The sequence below is a fragment of the Xiphophorus couchianus genome, chromosome 6 (genome assembly GCF_001444195.1).
Source record: "Xiphophorus couchianus chromosome 6, X_couchianus-1.0, whole genome shotgun sequence".
Lineage (NCBI taxonomy): Eukaryota > Metazoa > Chordata > Actinopteri > Cyprinodontiformes > Poeciliidae > Xiphophorus > Xiphophorus couchianus.
In genome coordinates this window covers 858,529-879,724 of record NC_040233.1, presented here as the reverse complement: position 1 = coordinate 879,724, position 21,196 = coordinate 858,529, and the positions used below count along the sequence as shown (strand labels likewise).

Here is a 21,196-nt window from a genome sequence, read left to right as displayed (position 1 = left end):
GGTGGACTGGTGCAGAGACAACAGCCTGATCCTGAACGTTGACAAGACGAAGGAGATGATCGTCGACTTCAGGAAGAACCGGCCCAGTCACGCTCCACTGCTCATCAACAGCTCGGCTGTGGAGGTGGTCAGCAGCACTAAATTCCTGGGGGTGAACATCACAAACGACCTCACCTGGACTGTGAACACCGCGTCTCTGGTCAAGAGGGCACAGAAATGCTTGTATTTCCTGCGGAGGATGAGAAGAGCACACCTGCCCCCGCCCATCCTCAAGACGTTCTACAGAAGCACCATAGAGAGCATTCTGACCAGCTGCCTCTCTGTGTGGTGTGGAGGCTGCAGCGCCTCCGACTGGAAGAACGTGAGGAGAGTGGTGCGGACAGCAGAGAGGATCATCGGGGTCCCCCTTCCCTCCATTCAGGACATTTCATCCCAGCGCTGCATGTCCCGAGGCCGAAACATCGTCAGTGACCCCTCACATCCCCACCATGGACTGTTCTCCCTGCTGCCCTCTGGAAAGAGGTTCCGCAGCATCCGGTGCAGGTCCACCAGGTTCCGAAACAGCTTTTTCCCACTTGCCATCAGACTGCTGAACTCTTAACTCTTGGGGCGTGCTGTGGTGGCACAGGAGGTTAGCACGCCCCACATTTGGAGGCCTTAGACCCGTGGACGTCGCGGGTTCGACTCCTGGTCCCGACGACCTTTGCCGCATGTCCTCCTTCAAAAATGGCGCCGGCTCAGCTGGCTGCCTGCAGACGCAGCTCCCGTTGTGTGTGTGTTAATCTGTGTATAAAAAATTCTTGCTGTAACTGCGAAATAATTTCCCTGCTGGGATGAATAAAGTAATTCTTCTTCTTAACTGGACTGCACTCAAAAACTGGTCTCCACTTTATACCTTGCACATGTACATAGCTAAATAACTTCTATTTTACTGTCATTCCTGCACTTTATATTTTATATTTATATTTATATTTTATATTTTATATTGTGGGCTGCACAGTGGCGCAGTTGGTAGCACTGTTGCCTTGCAGCAAGAAGGTCCTGGGTTCGATTCCCGGCCGGGGTCTTTCTGCATGGAGTTTGCATGTTCTCCCTGTGCATGCGTGGGTTCTCTCCGGGTACTCCGGCTTCCTCCCACAGTCCAAAAACATGACTGTTAGGTTAATTGGTCTATCTAAATTCTCCCTAGGTGTGTGTTTGTGTGTGAATGGTTGTTTGTCCTGTCTGTCTTTGTGTTGCCCTGCGACAGACTGGCGACCTGTCCAGGGTGTACCCCGCCTCCCGCCTGGAACGTAGCTGGAGATAGGCACCAGCAACCCTCCCGACCCCATTAGGGACAAGGGTGCACAGAAAATGGATGGATGGATGGATTTTATATTGTATTTTATTTTATTCTGGAGTAACCTCATGACATTGGAACCTCAAAACATTGTTCTGAGCCGTATGCAATGAAATTTTGTTTTGTATACACCCTGTGCATGCAAAATGATAATAAAGTCAGTCTAAGTCTAAGTCAAAGCAGACTTTCTAAGCAAACTAACTAGAGTTTGATTATAGTGGACTAAACAGGCTTGGTGTGAATACACCCGTATAATGGCCCAGGTGCTATTCTATGGGAAACAGACCACAGTTTGTGGTCTGTTTGTGAGGTAGCCATAGATCCAACTGATTGTTGAGGCCTCCTCCTGTGTCTTCTGAATCAAATCAGGCTGAATTGTGTTAAATGCACTGGAGAAATCAAAGAGTATGATCCTCTCAGAGCTGCCTGCTTTGTCTAAATGACAGGTGTCAAAATACCTGAGATTCAACTGGTCTCCTCTGTCCCCCTTAATTAAAAGAATTAACCATAAGATAATACCTCAATGCAGTTAAGGAGTAAGTGTTCAGGTGTTTTGGTGTGTGTGGGGGGTGTGTGTGTGTGTGTTTTGTGAGTTCTGCAATTATAAAGTATTTGTTACTGTTTCAAATGATAAAGATTCTCTCTAATTGTCAATATGATCATTCTAAAAACAAATTACAATTGAGTTTATGTCATAACTCTTGGAGAACCATTTCACCACATAACAGTCATATTCAATAAATTTGAAAATTCACCCAACTGAATCTCGTTTGCCAGATTAGTACCTTCTTAAAATAATCTTTAAGCAACTACTAAACATATGCTCCACTAAGCCCACATTTCTGCTTCTACTGAAATAAACAAACTTTTCAGTAATATTTCAATTTACTTAATTGGCATGTATACAAACAAAATTTAACTCAGTTGGGTTTGGCATCAGGGTAACATAAAATAGGCAATAACTGACTGAACAAAGCATAAAAGTTGGCCAAATTTTAGATAGGCCAGTTGCTTATGCCCAGTTAAGGAACTTTCTGAATGTTTTTCCCCTCAGACTGAGAACATTGCATGAGTCATTTCAAAGATGACTTTATTTGAAAAGTCAGAAAAACCAAAGCTTTACATGACTGGACAGCACTGACTTAGAGGTAACATTGCTAAGAGAAGTAGGTGGTGGAGAAAAAGTGGCATCAGGGGAGGGAGGGGAGTGATTGAACTATTTTTGGCTGAAATCAGGGAGCAATTATTTACCTGTAAGAATTGGCAAGAAGGGTCCTGCTGCTGACTGCCCTTAGATTTGACTAGAGCTCTATCTAGGTTTAGGTTACCGGATCCTGCGCTGGTTCGTAGCTGGTTGTGGCTGCTGGTGTTGGTGTAGACCTCTTGGGCCCTGCTCACCGTTAGGCTTGATGACCATGCCCCTTTCTTCTCAATAGGCCCGTCCACAAGACCCAGTGGCAGCAAGGGGCCACTTCCTCCACCGATACAGCCATCGCTCTTATTGCTGTTACCACTAACTGGCATACATGCAGATGAAGCTGTATATTTCACATCGCTGTTGCTCCGAGAGGCTTTGAGTGCAGAGTGGTGGTGAGTGTGGCCGTGGCGTGCATGGGTGTGTGCATGCTCGTTAACTGTCCCATAGGGGTCCATGATGAAGTAGTGTTGGGACTGCGAGGAGGAGAGATTTGGGAGGGGAGTCTGCGGATACTTATCGGGGTTGTTGCCAGGGCACTGGCCTGTTGTCATAGCAATAGGTGAGGGGGAAATAGAGAGGGAGGGTGAGGGTGGAGGTTGGTGATGATGAGGGTGGTAAAGACACAGCTCCCGTTCCAGGTTGTCATCTGAGCTCCAGTATCCAGACCCCGGAGCAGATGCTGAGCCATGAAGCTGGGGATGGTGGTGGTGGTGGTAGCTTCGATGTTTGGGCTCTGCTGATCGACAGCGCTCACGGCTCTTGCTGCGCTTCCGGTGGCGTACTGCCCCAGGAGGAGCTGCACCTTCTGGGCTGGCCCTTGCACCACCACCACCACCATACACACTCCCATTAGTTGGCCCTTTTGATGACTGAGTGTGTTGGGGCCCTTCCAATGAATGTGACTTTGTAAAGAGTTTCTGGACTGAGTGGACCAGATGGCGAATTCGCCCAGGACTGTCATTGTTGTCATTGGCTCCTATGCCCCCAGCGTGGGACAACACTCCTCGTTTGTACTGCAGTGTGTGGTAGCCATCTCTGGAAAATATCGGCTGTTGCTCATACGGGTCCGCAAAATTTACTGGTACCCAAGACTGAGATTTACCCCCATAGCCTCCTCCCCCTCCTCCTCCTCTTCCTCCTCCACCTACATATGGCACCATGGCCATACACTCATCCTTTACCTCAGGATGGTGAGCTGAGGAGGTGGAGTGACACCTCCGTGGGAAGGTTCCATATGGGACAATGCTGTTGCTTTCAGAAGGATATGAAACACGCTGAGCATTGTAATAGGGCAACTCAGATGGGTGTGGCATAGGAATAGGCAACGGCATATCCATCTGGCCGAACAAATATGGCTTACGGTCAACATGGTGACCCAATGGATTGTATGACGGCTCATAGGAGACCATATGATGGTGACTCCGACTACTGGACAGGCCTTTCATGACAGGGCAAAAATGAATGGAGAGAGGGATGAATGGATGAAAGATGCCAGGCCTGTGATCAGAGAATGGCTGCAGAGGACTGTCCCTGGGAGGAGAGGTGAAGACTCTAGAAAACAAGAAGAAGAAGGAAAATACAGCATCAGTTAATGGCTGTACATTCATAATGTTTGTTTAGTTTCTATTTAAAGAGCCAGTTAATTACAAACAATATTCATCTTTGTGTTGAAAGAAATTCATATTCGTGTTGTAAATATGATCTTTAAAATCCTGACACTTTGAGCTTTTACCGTGCTAAGAATCAGATTTAGTAGGACACAAGTTTTTGCAATCAGAACTTTTCATTTTGACAAAGGGAAATGCTCTTGTATCAAGGCATTCTGTAGAAGAGCAATATATTTGTTATAATTAAAGAATGCCAGAAGTTATTTTCACTTTTCAGGCATTTTCTGACATTTCTAAGAATTTAATGAAAGCAAAACCAGTCAAACCCACAAGATTTAGTCTGCATCTCAGACCTCAAGCTTTCCTTAATCAGCACTAAGGAAACTAAGAACAGCTCATATAGAAGACTGGTTTTAGGGTATTTCAAACACACTGAACACCCTCATTCTGAGCAAAATTACTTTGAAATAATCCAGAACACTGAAGACAGGCTTGAATCTGGTAGGCTGACAAATTAGAATTTGAAAGAAGGTTTCTTGAAAGGTTAGACTGAGCAATGCTCTCCATCACACGTCAGACTTTGGCTACCATGTCAAATCCATTACTTTATGATAATGCAATTAGAATAACATGCAATAAGGAATGCATGGTGGGTGTAAAACTACACCAAGCAACATTTCAATTTAAAAGATAAATTATCACAATCCCCTTGTGCCTTCTGTCAAGCTCAACCAAAGGTTTAGGATTTTTCTGAACAGGCACCTAAAAGTCAAGCATGAACTCTTCTGTATTCTAAGGGATTCTTGGGTCAAATATGAAGTTATTTGGTGCTCAAATAAAGCTAAAATGGGTTATTCAATAGAACAACCAATCATACCAGCAGACATGTTGAAATGTTTGAAAAGGAAAAGACGTGAAATGGCCCAAAGTCCTGATATAGACTTAATGGCTATACTCTGATAGGACTCTAAAAGAACATTATATTCCTTCAAAAAAAGCCACATTTCCATTCCTCCTTCTGCACTGTGACTCTCCCAAAACTGCAATGCCAACCTTAACCTCTATTGTTGTTCCTTTTTTTTATAAAGGATTTAAGTGATGACAAAATTAAGCCCAGTACAAAAGATCCATAAAAGCAAACAATTTATTTCTGCTCTTGTCTATCCAGCAGAACATGTTCACTGCAAGATGGTTGTCTCTTTTTTCATTTACACAGACTCTACCTTGTTTATTAGCTTAAACTGTAGAGTTTATTCAGCTTATTGTGAACATTATGACTTGTGTGAATGGGTCTGTTCTGCTCTGACTATTGGTGAAGGTATGGTTTTGAACAGAAGACTGACTGCACTGCTGCTCGCTCAGTACAGACAGTTTGCCGCTGAGCTGCAGAGAGTTGTCCCAATAAAAGTCTCCAACAAAACAGAAAAAGAGTTGCTAGATTTATCACTAATTGTTGTTTTGAAAAAAGTCACTAGAGGAGTCTGAAAAATCAATAAACATAGTGACAAAGTGGATAAGTTGACAGGACTTCCATGGTCCTCACCTCCTCCTCTCCTCTGCTCATCTCCTCACTCCACTCTATCCATTTCCTGGATATTTTAAAAATTTGCCAGGGGTGGGGTTTAGCTTTCAGAGGGGAGGGGGGTAGTTAACTTTAAAGAGACAGAGGCCAACATGTCAAATAACATTAGAGTAACATTTTTAAGTCATGTTTGATATAAATAGCATTTTTACAATAGAGTGTAACGTAGTTCCTCGATGGTGCTTTAAAATGGCACTATGTGCCTGAAAAATACATGATACTGTCTCTTCAATGTATTTTGTGCACTTTCACTATTTCAATGAGTGAGTTGGATTTTTGTGGAGTGCTGGTCTTTTGAGCCTCTGACTTCATGCCAGGACAGATAAGGCTGACACAGTTTTAAATGTTTTTAGAAATATACATATTTCTATGGGATAATATAAATTTATTATCCCTCAGCAGGAAAATTCAGGAGCATCAATTTTATACATCTCTATAAATAGCAAGCATATTGTGATAAAATTAAAGTTCATGTTATCCATTCCTATAAATGTTTCTGGACTGAAAATATCATGGTTTGCCCAATCACAGATGATTGTTTGAAAGTTTGTGAATTTTAAAAAATATTTTTTTTGTTTCATTTCATAAAGCATTTGTTATTTTAATAGGCTCCTTGTTTGTGTAATGCCCTTCTAATTGCTTTGTCCTTGATTGGTGCTACATGTGCATGAATAAACGCCCTCCACCCCCCAGTTGATCTGTGATTGGTGTGAGTACAGAAGCCCTGCTACCTGGAAGTATTCAGTCTGTCAGGTAGCAGGAACCTGTCACATTTAGCATTGTTTTTAGTTTTTTAAGAACTGAGTAACAATTAGCATTTCTAGATTGATGCAAAAATATTGACGACAATAGTGTTATGCAGCACATTGACATACTTCAGTTTTATACAGGAGACATGACAGCAGGTGGATAACAAAGAGTGAGTTTGTGTTACTTCACTGCTAAAATGACTTTTAAAATACAGCTGAAGGCCAAGGATTTAGTGTTAAAAGGCAGAAGAAAAAACTAAACTAACTGTGGTGTTTTATACAAGAAGGTCAAAACATTTTGATTAGTAGCTGACCTCTATGCACTGACAAGAGTTTAGCACTGATACAGCTTTGGTGGAAAAATCATTTCAGTTTCTTCATCACAATGTATTTGCTTCTCTCCATTCATTGCACCTAGATTGTTCCAATGAAAACTGGAATTTCAGAAGCTCTCTCCATCAGCTCAGCTCCTGTTTGACAATGAGTTTCTGTTAATCGATCCAAGAGCCTTCAGATGTCGATTCATAATGTTTACAACCTCTGCATTAATCATGGCATGGCTGCAAGTCTTGTGTTATTACTCACAGAGACCTCATTTCATCTGTAACATCCAAAAACCCTCTCTTTTGCAGTTTGACATTCCACATACACCTCAAATTTTCATTTGTTAGTTAGATTTGATCCTTTACCTATTATTTAAGTTTTTCCTTCATAGTTAGCTCACATTTTAGTAGTTAGAGGTAGGAATTGTATACAGATGATTTCAGCTGTAAAGTTGGTCTATTTTGTTAATAAATGTTCAGACTTAAACGGCATACAGTAGAAGCAATAGAAATTTGGCCAACCATAGAGATCTGCAGACTACCAGCTAACCGCGGTAATGCTTATTGACAACGTAGTGTGATGCTCAGGAAGAGCGAGGTAGATGTCATGGTCAGACAGCAAGAAAGCGAGTAGTAAAAGTGTACGGCTTTTACTACTCGCACTTTAGCCTGTGTGACCTTGGGCCTGGACTCGCGGAGTAAAGCTCACTGAGTCCCAGTTTCTTAGTCCTCCCACGGTCTTATATATATTCCATTCAATTACTATGTGATTTTTTTTGTTTCTATGTAAGATTTACACCAATCAAATCACGATATATATCATTATCACCACCCATCACAATGTACTGTATATCATGATATGAATTTTATGCCATATCACACATCCCTAATGGGAAGCTGTGCTAGCTTGATGTATACCACATGTAAATTTAGTGCATGTGTGCAGTGCCGGCCCAAGGCATAAGCAAATTAAGCAGCCACTAGGGCCCTAAGGCCACTAAGAGGCCCCCTGAGTGGAACTGATGAGGTTTTTTTTAGTAATAATTTCTGTCATTATAATATTAAAAACACACAATTTCATCATGAAGTGATTTGTTGCTACAATAATATATATTTTATAATGTGTGTAGAAATTATTTCATTGATAAAAAGAAAAAAAAAATTGCTCTTGGGGCCACCTGGTGGCCGCGGTTGGTACTGCATGCTTCTCAAGTATCATGAGCTGCCGTGCAATGAGCAGAGCACATCCAAAGGTCCAAAGTTCTGGTTAGAAGTTTAGTTAGCAAAACAATGTCTCAAAAAAGGACTTATTCTTCAGGGAGGGAGAAAAGAAAGTGGAAGAATAGAAACAAAAACAAGATAAAGGTTTGTTTGAATGTGTCTTGGTAATGTAATGTAAAAGATTTGTAAAGCTGCTAATGGAAAATTAAATTCATAGCGACCTGAAACAGTCCAGTTCAACAGCCAAACCTTTCATGCTATACCATTTGTATTCATGTGGGCTGTGTTTAAACTTTAAATGAATTGATTCTCATGGTGGCTCTAGATATTTCTGAGGTATTTTTGGCTTCAAAACACCATGTTTGATAACAATAATTAAAACTTTTTAATGTTTGACATTGTCTAGCAAAATGTTTTTATGTCAGGCTACATAGCTGCTACATCAATGAGCTGCTCTATACTGTAGTTGGGGATTTGTTGTTTGCTGCTGAGCAAAATCATTTTGTGGCCAAAACAAACATTATTTTTACATTAACTTCTAAGTTATGTGAAACTTCTGTTAAAATCATTTGAAGGCTCAGAATCAGCCCAGTACTGATACCGGTCCACATTCTCAGGGGAGAAAGACTCACCTGGTATAAATTAAAGTTTTAGCTATTGAAGTTACGCTTAAAAGAAATTTATTTAATCAATGAATGTCATGAATGTGTGCACTGATTGCAGTTTTTTGGCCGATCCCTGGTTACTGATCTTTAAAAACACCTGACCTGCAGATTTTGAATTTGGCTGATATGAATTTTTTTGTCTAAAATGTCGCTAAATATAGCAAGAAAGTTACTGAGTTGTTAACAGTGGGGTGAATATTGTTAACTGTAAATGTGCAGACCTGACCTGGTGGGTTGGTCTGTCAGTCAAACGTCTCACTGCAGAGCAGAAGAGGACAGAGATGATTTATAAACCTTTGCTGACAAAATTAAGATCAGTGGATAAGATGGGCTTCACATGTAAGTATCAGCCAATCAAGATCCACCAAAATTAAGGAAATTGGTGCCCAGAAATCAACTGGTCGATAAATCAGTTGGCCAGTAAAAGTATCCTATTATACATGTATATAATGTAAACAGCACTGCCAGAGATGCAATAAGTTTATAGCAAGTGTGTGAATGATCTAATGAACGGACATTTCCCTTAGGGCCCCATGGAGGCTTGGGTCAGCCCTGCATGTGTGTGTGTATATACTGTATATATAGATAGACAGATAGATAAACTGCAATGATATCTATATCTATCTATATATATATATATATATATATATATATATATATATATATGTTATATATATGTTATATATATATATAAATACATTGTTCAGTGGTTTTATATATATATAAAAAAATATAAAACTTTAATATATATATATATAACTTTTAATGGAGGACGTTTTTAGACATCAAGGGTGTCATTGTGTATGCTCCATACAAGACTATCAATGTTTGCCTTGCATGTTGTGGTATGAGTGTGTCCTTTCATATTCCTACTTGGGCCAAGATACAACTGCATAACACATTGTGACAGCACCACTGGTAGAAATGCTTCTAACATCCTCAAGTAACAGCCAGTGTGCTGAAAATACATACACACGCACACACACCCACACATAACTGAGTCCTACAAAACACGGTTGATACAGTTTGGAAAGTTGTTCAGTAGATGCTAATGCCATTTCTGATAGTTTTTTAGCAACAACTAGATAATTTCAAAAAAGTTGAATAACATAAAAACGCTCTAAGAAAAGTAAAAGAGAAACCACTGTCAAGCAGTGGACGGAAACAAGCTGCACAAGATTATATAGGAGTAAAAAAGAGAATGGAGACTGACAGCTGAATTCCCCCACCAGTGTTTTTCCACCACCCCCTTGTGCATTTTCAGAGCCATATGTGCCAGGCATGCTGAGTTGATGCTGTGTGTGTAGGCAGAAGGAGAAATGAAAATAGGGTTGAGATCAAGTTATTTTAGGCTAAATGGAAGCTGTCAAACAAAAGCCTTTGAGTCAGTCTCCGAGGATACCAGAACTAGATGCAGACAGAATACTCAGTGTGCATCATAGAAGTGTGGATCATGTTCTACATGTGGATCATGTAGAACATGATCCACAATGATCCACAGTGTAAAATTGCAAAGCTGTTCTGTGTTTTCTATATTTTCTACATCTGATCATTTTCTATGTCTTAGCAGGTCCCACAAACAGAAACAAGAGGGCTTAAAGCCATAGTTGCGTGGCTTATCTCAGCTGCTCAAGGTAGTTAAGGACAAACATAACTTAGTGTTTCCCAACACTGGTCCTCATCCCAGCTGATTTCAATTGATGGATGATTAACGGCCATTAATCATTCATCAAAACAATGGATGATTGTTTGAACTGCAATCATCTGAATCAGGAGAATAAACTAGGGAGACATCTAAAACATGTAGGGCAGTGTGCCTTGAGGACCAGAATTGAAAAACACTGACTTAGAGCGATGTTTAAACAGAGGTTTCCAACTCCACACACACCAAGGGACACATTCTGATTCTGATTTAACCTCATGGACTCTGTTCTTCCATGGACAATAGACTGTTGTTCTGACAGTCAAAAAGGAGTCAAAAATGTTTACAGATCTATGTCTGTTTTCCTAAATAAAATGTAGTACTAATGGCATATTATCATTTTTAAGTTTGTGTACACACATTTTTGGAAATATGGTAATGTAAGACCATTTTGAACAACATAATACCCATCATCTGCCAACAAAATTGTGTGTTTAACACCAGTGTTTAAACGTTTAATGGTATGTTATGATGTAGAACTATCAGACCAAAAAATGTACATGAATCAATATTGATTCCTTAACTTTGATTCCAAATTAAATCAACACAAATGTGCATGTACATCCACATTCAGATGACGGTTGAATCATTATTGATATATTGTCAGTTATGGTTGAAACCCTAACATTGATTCAACATATAAGTCACTGACCACTTTCAATATTATTTCAATGTCAAGCTTCAAAGTGGATGCAGTGTTTCTGCCTAATGTTGTTTCAATGTTGATTCACTCACAATTTGCTGTCTGGGGAAGGAGCTGTGGTCACTGTGAGACATCAAGACATGTTTTGATTTGTTTCATGCCATTGTCACTAAAAATGTTAGAATCACGATAAAAAACCTAGAAGGACCAAAATACCTGACATATAAATGGTCTGACTTTTATGAAGGAGACTTGACTGTCTAAATGGGTGTTCTTCTTCTAGTCGAATTATACAGTAATGAGGCCACTGAAAGCCTCTAACACATAGTTTGGTAGAAATATTTTCAGACTAGCAATGTTACTTTAGATCTCAAGAACCTTCAGATTTCATAACAGATCCATCAACATTTGACAAGCTTCCATACAGGATGTTTGGGAGAGATCAGTGTAGCTTCTTCCAGTGATGTTCAACCTAAGGCCACTCTGAATACTAATATGTGTTATGCTTCTCATTTTGTCTTTGTGTTATTACTGGGCTCACCATCCATCCCATAAAATACAGAATTGTCCCTTATTTGACTCTACGGACTGACACTGCTGTCACGGTTGCCTGGAGACAGAGACTACCAGACATCAGTGTCTCTCCATTCCTCATATGGTACACAACATTTTATAATTGATTCAATTTCTTATTGTGCTTTTAGTAGGCTACTATGGTTTCATTATTTGCTTAGGATGTTGAGTTTGGATGATAGGCTTTTTCATATGATAGTATCAGCCAAAATAATATAAATGACTATTTAAATAAGAAAATATTGTGAAGAGAAACTGTTATTTGTCCTATATTACAAAATTTTGTTGGGGATATCCGAGTAGGAATAATGTTGATATCTTTTATAAATACATTGTTCAGTGGTCAATATTATGTCACTATTATTTTATTAATTTTATTAAGAATTAAGGGAAAATATGCTGACCAATGCCTCAGACACAGACCTGCAGCCCGTAGGTGGTTCTAGACACAGGCTGATGCAAATGGACCTTTGGCTCATTTATTAAATGATGAAATATTGCCCTGTTTTTTGTTTCATCTTTTCTTAATTGCCCCCATGAAAAAACACTGACTACCCTCACCCCCATGTTAAATTTGGTCTAGAACCAGCCTCTGAACCCAACTCATTTGTATAAATATTTTGGTATTAGTCTAATACGGGAATTTGCACAGAATTTAAAATATTGAATAATGTGTTACAATCAGTTACTCCATACCTGAGTAGATTTTTTTACCAAATATATTTTACACTTGCTTATTTAAAGCTTAATCTACTTCTATTTAACATGTTGAAGTTATCCTACTTGACTGAAGTAGTTTTTTGGTACTCTTACCCACATCTGTGTATAAATAATTGCACTACTGTTTTTATGTTTTTACAAAAAACAGCCATAAAATAATGTGTACCATTTCTGCAGGCACCCTACAGTGGTGGGCGTCCCTTATTTTCATTTCTGAAAGGTGACAACCCTAATTACTACAGTAGTAGGAAAAAAGATCCTGCTAGGATCCTGGGTTTTCTTTAGTTGTTTTTAGGTTTGTTTTATTCTGTATTCCCTTGCTTCTTTTGATCAGATCAAACTTGTTTCTGTTTAACTTTATTTCAGTTCTTAGTGACTCTATTTTCTCTATTTTTTTGTGTCTCGTTGTTCTTTTATGTTGTACTTCATTTCCCTCTCTGTGCCACTTTCTTCTCTCTGACTCTCAACCTGCTGTCTGCTCTCTCCCATCACATCTGCAACTTGTTAGTCAATTAGCCTGGTCCATTGTTCCAGCACTCACACAACCAGTATTTGTTCACTTCTCTCTCATTCTTCCTAGGTGGTTCCTCCTGTTAAATCCTGTCCTTTTTCCTTTGATTTGTATTTTTTGTTCTTCTCTGGCTTTCTTATTTCCCAGTAATTTTTGTATGTTTTTTTTTGCCTATCTTTCTTTCATTAAATATTCTATACTATTTTATGTCTCAGCCTGTTGCATTTGGATCCATCAACAAACACACATTCAGTGTTCCTTTCCATTCAATTTCAACAGATTCTCCTACCTGAACGGGGGATCTGTATAAGTTGTCCTTTCCTGTCCTTTTCTTTGATTTTTCTTTGTTTAGCTCTAAATCATTTTTCAGTCATTGCTTTTCTCTTTTAATAATTCACTCAGACACAACAAAGTCTACTCAGCATCATGTCACTGTCTGCATACAGCAAGTTTCTTTTGCTTTATCAGCAGAGTGACAACAGCATTGTTCCTAAGACCAGTGTGCCTCACTTACACACTAATTTTGCTATGTGACTACTGCTGCTGACTCAGGGGCATATCAATGCCAGTCAGCTTGGAGTCTCATTCCATATTTTTCATTGCCAGATTGCTAGTCAGACTAAAACTTTCTAGATTAGGTCAGTTAGTATTATGAGAATTATTTCAATTTGCTAAGTACCAGAAGAAAAAAAAATCTTCATATCTTTAAAATAAATGTTTACATAAGTGCCATGAGTAGAATTGCATTTTAAACTGTCTGACTTGGGTCAAACAGTTTGAGTTGATTTTATACATTTTCAACATTAACTTGCTAGAATTTTGGCTTGTTCCTCCTGACTGAACTGGAGTTCTGAGTCAGGTTTGTATGTCTTGCACCTTTCAGGTTCGTCTGATTGCTCTGACAATCAGTGGTTGTCAGGGCTTTGTGACAACCACTGATTTGTCCTTTGTGTTATTATGAAGAAAAAATCAAATCCAGTCGCTAACATGGACAAAGAAGCTATAAATAGCTGGACAAAGTGAGAGTTCATCTATTGATGTCATGATCCATGTTCTGTCCTGTCCATGCTGTGCGTTAACACTCATTCAGTTCACCTGCCACGCCTGCTGATTGCTTACCTGTTCCACCTGGTCCCTGCCCTACTTAAATTCCTCTCAGCCTCTGCCTCCTTGCCAGATTATGGACAGCCACGAGCCAGCAGAGATCCAACGTTTCTTTGAAAGCCTTCAGTGTTTCTTCAACCCTTTTCTGTCCACGGATTGACCCCCCCCCCCTGCCAAGCCCTTCACGGATCCCAACTGTTCTGGATTTCTGGACCTTGACCCAAGCTTTGCCTCACGATCATCGACTATTGCCTGCCCCTCAAGCTAAGTTTGCCCTCTCCACTCTCCTGTGTATGACCTCTGCCGGATTATCGTCTTAGTCTCTTCCTGGGTTCTCTGCCCCACCCATCCATTGCACTACAGGTCAGTTAAGTTTAACATTTCTAAGTTACCCCTCTATCAGTGCATCACCAGCCTTCTCTCCTCTCTTCTCAATGCTGTGTTGGATGACCACATCCTGAGCCGCACCAGTATCTGAAAATTTAATTAAACTTTTTTTCCTTTGCAACTCCTGTGTGTGGTTGAATTTCCGGGTCCCCATCCAGTGTCCTTACAATTGCCTGAAGATTAATACATAAACTAAAAACTGGTCTAAAGGGGCGTGCCGTGGTGGCATAGTGGTTAGCGCGACCCGTATTTGGAGACCTTGAGTCCTCGACGCGGCCGTCGCGGGTTCGACTCCCGGACCCGACAACATTTGCCGCATGTCTTCCCCGTTTCCTGTCAGCCCACTATCATATAAGGGACACTAGAGCCCATAAAAAGACCCCCTGGAGGGGTAAAAAAAACCAAACTGGTCTATAGAAATTTTTTATAAGTGTCTTTGTCAGCCTGCTGCTTTATTATTAAATTGAATATCATTTCATAATTTTGTATAATTTTTGTCCATGCAAGCTTATAAAGTGGTTATTGATACAGGTTAAGTTTCTATATTACAGAAAGTTCATTGTTTGGGATGCACAAATATGAAAAATTGGGCCGATGTTCAATATTTATACTGCAGTTATGATAGAATTTGCCAATATTTTACTTTATTTTTTTATTCAATTACTCAATTATAAGAATAATCAATAAAATACTCATTTACTAAAATAATTGTTTGCAACAGCCCGAATTTTAAGGCCACACTGTTTTCTGGTTTGACATGATGGGGAAGTCAAAAGAAATCAGTCAAGACATGAGGAAGAGAACTGTGCAGCCGAACAGGTCTGGTTCATCCTTGGGGACAATTTACTGATGCTTCAAGATGCTGCATTCATTTGTTGAAACAACTGTAGAAACTTGATGAGACTGTCTAGTCATCAAACTACTCAGGGAGGAGATGAGTTTTGTGTCCCAAATATGAATGTGTTTTGGTCCAAAATGTGCAGATTGACCCCAGATGCTGCTGAAGCTGGTAAGACATTGTGTCATTATTCACAAACTGTCCTGTAGCAACATAGGCCACTCTGTGAAGGAAGAAACCTTTACTTCACTAGAAACATAAAAAGACAGATTGTAGTTTGCAAATGCAATGATACAGATCTTCCTTTATGGAGACATGTCCTGTGGTCTGATGAAACTAAAGCAGAACCTTTTGGGCATAATGACCATTGTTACATTTGGAGGAAAAACGGGGATGCTTGTGCCATCCTAACTGTGAAGAATGGAAGTGCTGTGGGGTGGAGTTTTGCTGCAGGAGGAACTGGTGCACTTCATAAAATAACCTAGGTCATAAGGAAAGAACATTATATGGAAATATTGAAGCAACATCTAAGGCCATCAACCAGGAAGTAATAGTGAGGATACAGATTGGTGTAACCCTAAGCATCCAGTCAATGTGGCTTAAGGACAACAGTCAATGTTTAGGAGTGGCCACTCCAAATCTATGAAGTTGTATGCAGATCTAAAGTGTGGAAGTGAGATTGCCTACAAAACTGATTGAGTAGAAAGCTTTAAAATGCATATTTCCTCGGATACTGGTACCAAAGGGCTCAGTGATTAGTCCTATTCTTTTTACTATACTTCCAATTGGAAAAATCAATAGGCAGCACATGATAAACTTCCAGTAATGCTGGTGATACTCAGCTATTTTAAATTCTGAGATATGGTTTTTGGATCTGAACCTCTGAAATAGAAACTGCTTCATCAATCACTTGGCTTAAACTGGTCTCCAATGATAAAGTCAATAGTCTTTGTGTTAGTTTAGATCAGGATATGTCATCTAAATCCCATATTAAACAAGTATTTAGGATTTTCTTTTTTCATCTCTGGAATATTGTCAACATTAGAAATTAGGTTATCCTGAGTTATTTCTGTTGTTACGATGCTCTAGGCTTAGGCTACTCTGGAAGGCAAACTAACCCCATTTTCCTCACTTTCTTCTTCTACTCTCCAATTTACATTATTTGCAGTTACACTGTTAAATTTTTGTCTTGTCTCAGTTATTTGTCTTTCCATAGAAGCTACAACTGGTCTGTCATTCAGTTTGACTGTGATTCCTTCCTGGAGGACCTGAGATGATGCTGCCATCGACTAATCATTCTTTTTCTCCTGCTATTAACTTTTCACTTTCATGAACATCAAAAATAATCCTAAATCAGTGAATATGTTTTTTCTTGTGAATTCTGCTCTGTCTTCACAAACCCCACAAACAGTGAGCACACTATATAAAGGTAGGGAGGACAGTGAGTTGCAAAAACTCATAAATACATAAATATAACTGACACTTGTAGTTTTTGCTCCAGTTTTTAAAGATATTATACAACTTACTGTATAAGGCAATAATATATTATTATTATCATTAAGGGTTTGTTTGGTAGATTTGCTTGCAGTGTTTTGTTCATCTGTTTTTGTGTTGAATAAAAATTAAAAGTTTGATTAAAATATTACACAAAAGTAAGAATTCCTGCTTTTGCGAAAGAACAACTTCCCATAGAGAACATTGAACACAAACAGAAAAGAGCTGAACTTCCCATCACTAGTTCCAAATATGGAAGTGGCACAAATCAGATTTCTTTTTCTTTTTTTTGGTGAAAAGATCAGAATTGAGTAGTTGAGAGTGCAGTGAAAATGTCAAATTTAGGAAGCATTTGCCTGCTGTGTGACCGCAGCCTTAGTTTCTGTCTGCTTTTCCTTGGTATTTTTGCCTCTAGTGTCGCTTTGACACCTTTTTTCCTTTTGACTTTGCCTCTGCCTTGTGATTTGGATACCTCTTCCATTCCTGACTTATTTCCTGGGTGTGAACCTTTGGCTTGTTATTATATCTATTGACTATTGGTCAATGGTAAATTGACTTCAGCCTGTCTAGTTCGTTATTAAACTTTTTACATTTATTAAATTGAATTCAGTCTCAATATCTTTATGTTTGATGAAGGATGCAACAAGCAAAGTTTCTTGGCATATTGCAGAAACCATATGGAAATCACAAAATGTACCCATCTACAATATCTCCCCTTTTTAATTTTTGCTTCTTTTAGAATATCTTGGGATACATTTCTTCCTCTTACCACCTGGAATGTATGGTGGTAATACATGATTATTTTCATGTATTGCCACCTGCACTTCACTTCCTGTTGATTTAAAGTCTGTAACCAGTTTTAGTATGTTTAAGAAGCAAACAAAACTCTGGTTATGTCAAAAACAGAACTGTACCCACTTTTGATGTTTCATGTTTCACTGTTTGTTCGATTATTACATTAACTTTTAGAGGTTTTTTTTTTTTTAAACGCCCATCTAGGGACAAGTGCTGCGAATTAGCTGTTGCTATTGCACTATGACGTAAACATGGGACTGCAGTTTGTTCAGTTTGTCTATGTCGCTGTATGTCTGTCCCTACCAAATAAACCAATTAAATTAAATTAAAATTAAAAATTTAGTGTCAAGATTAAACCATCCACTATGAACAGCTCTGATTTTTGTCATTATGTAACTCATGCTCTGAAGACAGTGGAGATGATTTCATCTGAGCAAAAAGACAAAACAGAATCTCAGAGTAAAATGGAGAGCTGAGAAAATACTGATGGATGTCACAGTCCCTCTCTCTATCTCTCTCATCACTCCACCCAATAAGACCCCAATTCCGTCAAAGATGTACGTCACAAACTATGTGGAAAGGATTTTTTTGCTCCTGACTGTTCGCCCACTGACTATTATGATTCAACACAGCCCTTGGAGCCAGTAAGAAAAGAGATGAGGAGGAAAAACTGAGACGAGAGGAGCAGAGCGTAGGCTTAACCTCCCTGTCTTCGTATCTGAAGAGAGATCAGCTCTGCAGTTCTCCTTTCCTTGAAAAAAAGACCCAGGGTTTGTGCATGCCTGTAAAGCCTACAATAGACAGACAGAAAGGAACAGCTCAGTAGTGGGATGTGTGAAGGAGGTGGGGACGGAAACAACCAGCTGACTGTGAAAGAAGGATGAATCATATTTTCAGCACTCATCTCCTCTTGTCATGGTCCCCACAAATTGTGTAGCCTGATTATTTTAGACTGAATGTCTTAGACAATAAAACACTCTCTCATGCACTTCTGTGTATAAGGGCGAGAAAGAATCGAGGTGTAAAGCTGCTTACTGTAAGTGAATGGATATGCATGTATCGGTTTGTGTAAAATTGAGAAAAAATACACTACAAAATGAATTTAGATATGGCTAATATAATGGTGATAATGCCATAAGTGTTATGTCGCAGTGGTATAATTGATCTGTCAATTTCTGCTGGTAGAGCCAATCTATAATAAATAGTTTTCTTATCTCAACTTCAAGATGTCAACTTTCCGCCATTAAGAGGTGGAGTTTCAATGCTTTCTTGTTGCTGCCTATAAGAAATAAATTCATGATTCATATTGCTTCAATACAGGTTATGCAGGTCTATTTTCCCCTTTTATTGCCTATATATTTTTTTTTCTTTTAATTTTCTAAATGCTCTGATACCTCACAAGCCTTTAACACAAAAAAACATTTGTGTACAATCATTGAGGAGGAGACATCAGGCATAGAGACAGCACAGAGAGGTTTTTATTTTAATCAGGAGAAAGGCCAGAAATGCCCACTGTAAATGTCATTTCTCTAGTTTGTGGTTCAACCACAGGCAGTTATTACTGCTCCTTTTTATAGGCACAATCTTGCTATGAGTCATGTGTTCAGCAGTCTCAGGTTGGTAAAACACCCCACAGGAGACAGGATTGCTAAAGCAATGTCAATACCAGCTAATGTTGCTTATGAATGCTAAGATTATTGTCAGGTTTTTTTTTTATAATCTCTGATAATGAGCTGGGGAGTGTGGTTATGGAGAGGGATGTCTGAAGTTTCCCCTTGGAATGTTGCCCTGTGGCTTCACCACTGATAACGTAATTATACATGCATGGATGGATGGATGAAAGAGATCCTTCATTATTCTATAGGCTGAAGATGGGGGAGTGGTGTACTCATCTGGTGTGTTTGCTCATTAATCAGTCTGTAAAACGACATTGATTGGAACAACATGCATTGTACATTATGTTTGAAACGATAAATCAAGCCAACTCTTAGTGGTGATCAAACAACAGAATCCCAGTGGGTTATTAGATCGCGTAGCAGACAGGAAAAGATCTACTGATGCAGTTTGGTATGAGGGGCCGTTTAGGACAAAATTTACGTTTTGTCTCTCACACACTACCAAAAAGTCTCGCATACTCCAAAAAAATAGCCACGCACACTCCAAAAAATTACGTTTTGTCTCTCACACACTACCAAAAAGTCTCGCATACTCCAAAAAAGTAGCCACGCACGCTCCAAAAAATTACGTTTTGTCTCTCACACACTACCAAAAAGTCTCGCATACTCCAAAAAAGTAGCCTCGCACACTCCAAAAAATTACGTTTTGTCTCTCACACACTACCAAAAACTCACGCATACTCAAAAAAATAGCCACGCACACTCAAAAATTACTCACGCACATTCAAAAAATACTCAAATTGCGTATACACACACTACTAAAATGTCACACACACACACACAAACGTTAACTTTCTCGCTCACATACACTACTATCAGCTCGCTCACATACACTGTACTAACAGCTCACACATTCACAAACGTTAACTTTCTCGCTCACATACACTACTACCAGCTCGCGCACATACACTACTACCAGCTCGCGCACATACACACAAACGTTAACTTTCTCGCACACATACACTACTACCAGCTCGCGCACATACACACAAACGTTAACTTTCAGAGTAGAGTAGATTAACTCTAATTGTTTAAAATGGCAGCTGCCTGACCAATTCTCTCTCGTTTCGAATTAGAGTTAGCCATGTTCGGTATAGCAAACTCTTTCTTCTTCGGCACTAGTTGGCGCCGGTTAATAATTCCTGTAATACTGGCACCCAGTGGACAGATTGTACTACAGCAATTTTGCTATTTTTAATCAATCAATCAGATTCATTTATTTCTATAGCACATTTAATCTACAAGAAAGTTAAACGTTCTATATATATTTAAAAGCACAAATATACTAAGTAATAGAACATACAGTGAGTCAACAATCGAAACTTATAGTTTAGGATCTACGCATGCGCAGTTTGATCCAAAAATTATGCCCCGCCTCTTCCGTGACAACTCTCACACATTCAAAAAGAGTCTCGCTCTCACACATTCAAAAAAAGTCTCGCTCTCACACATACATAAAACGAGTCTTAGTACTGTGTGTGTGTTCAACTTTAGTCTTGTGTATGTGAGAGATAAACGTCTGTGTGTGTGCGAGCTGTTAGCAGTGTATGTGAGCGAGCTGGTAGTAGTGTATGTGAGCGAGCTGGTAGTAGTGTATGTGAGCGAGCTGGTAGTAGTGTATGTGAGCGAGAAAGTTAACGTTTGTGTGTATGTGCGCGAGCTGGTAGTAGTGTATGTGAGCGAGCTGGTAGTAGTGTATGTGAGCGAGAAAGTTAACGTTTGTGTGTGTGTGTGTGACATTTTAGTAGTGTGTGTATACGCAATTTGAGTATTTTTTGAATGTGCGTGGCTATTTTTTGAGTATGCGTGAGTTTTTGGTAGTGTGTGAGAGACAAAACGTAATTTTTTGGAGTGTGCGTGGCTACTTTTTTGGAGTATGGGAGACTTTTTGGTAGTGTGTGAGAGACAAAACGTAAATTTTGTCCTAAACGGCCCCTCATAGTTTGGTATCCAGTCAGATACAGATTCCATTTATGCCCCGCAGATTAGAGCCGGGTGAAAAACAATAATGAACTCTATCGTAATAGACGTTTGATCGAAATTATGAAACTATATTCATCCTATGTTAG

General features: G+C 39.4%; 1 protein-coding gene across 3 annotated transcripts in view; it reads right to left on the bottom strand.

Moving 5' to 3' along the window:
• dlgap1a (discs, large (Drosophila) homolog-associated protein 1a) overlaps positions 1-21,196 on the bottom strand; it is a 92,315-nt gene that overhangs the window by 54,047 nt on the left and 17,072 nt on the right. For 2 of the 3 annotated variants that reach the window (XM_028020853.1, XM_028020851.1), the window contains exon 3: positions 2,591-4,088. In XM_028020853.1, coding sequence (XP_027876654.1) covers positions 2,591-3,982 — 1,392 coding nt within the window. In that variant the 5' untranslated portion in view covers positions 3,983-4,088. The remainder of the gene's footprint in view (positions 1-2,590; positions 4,089-21,196) is intronic. The other variant, XM_028020852.1, reaches the window with a different exon arrangement.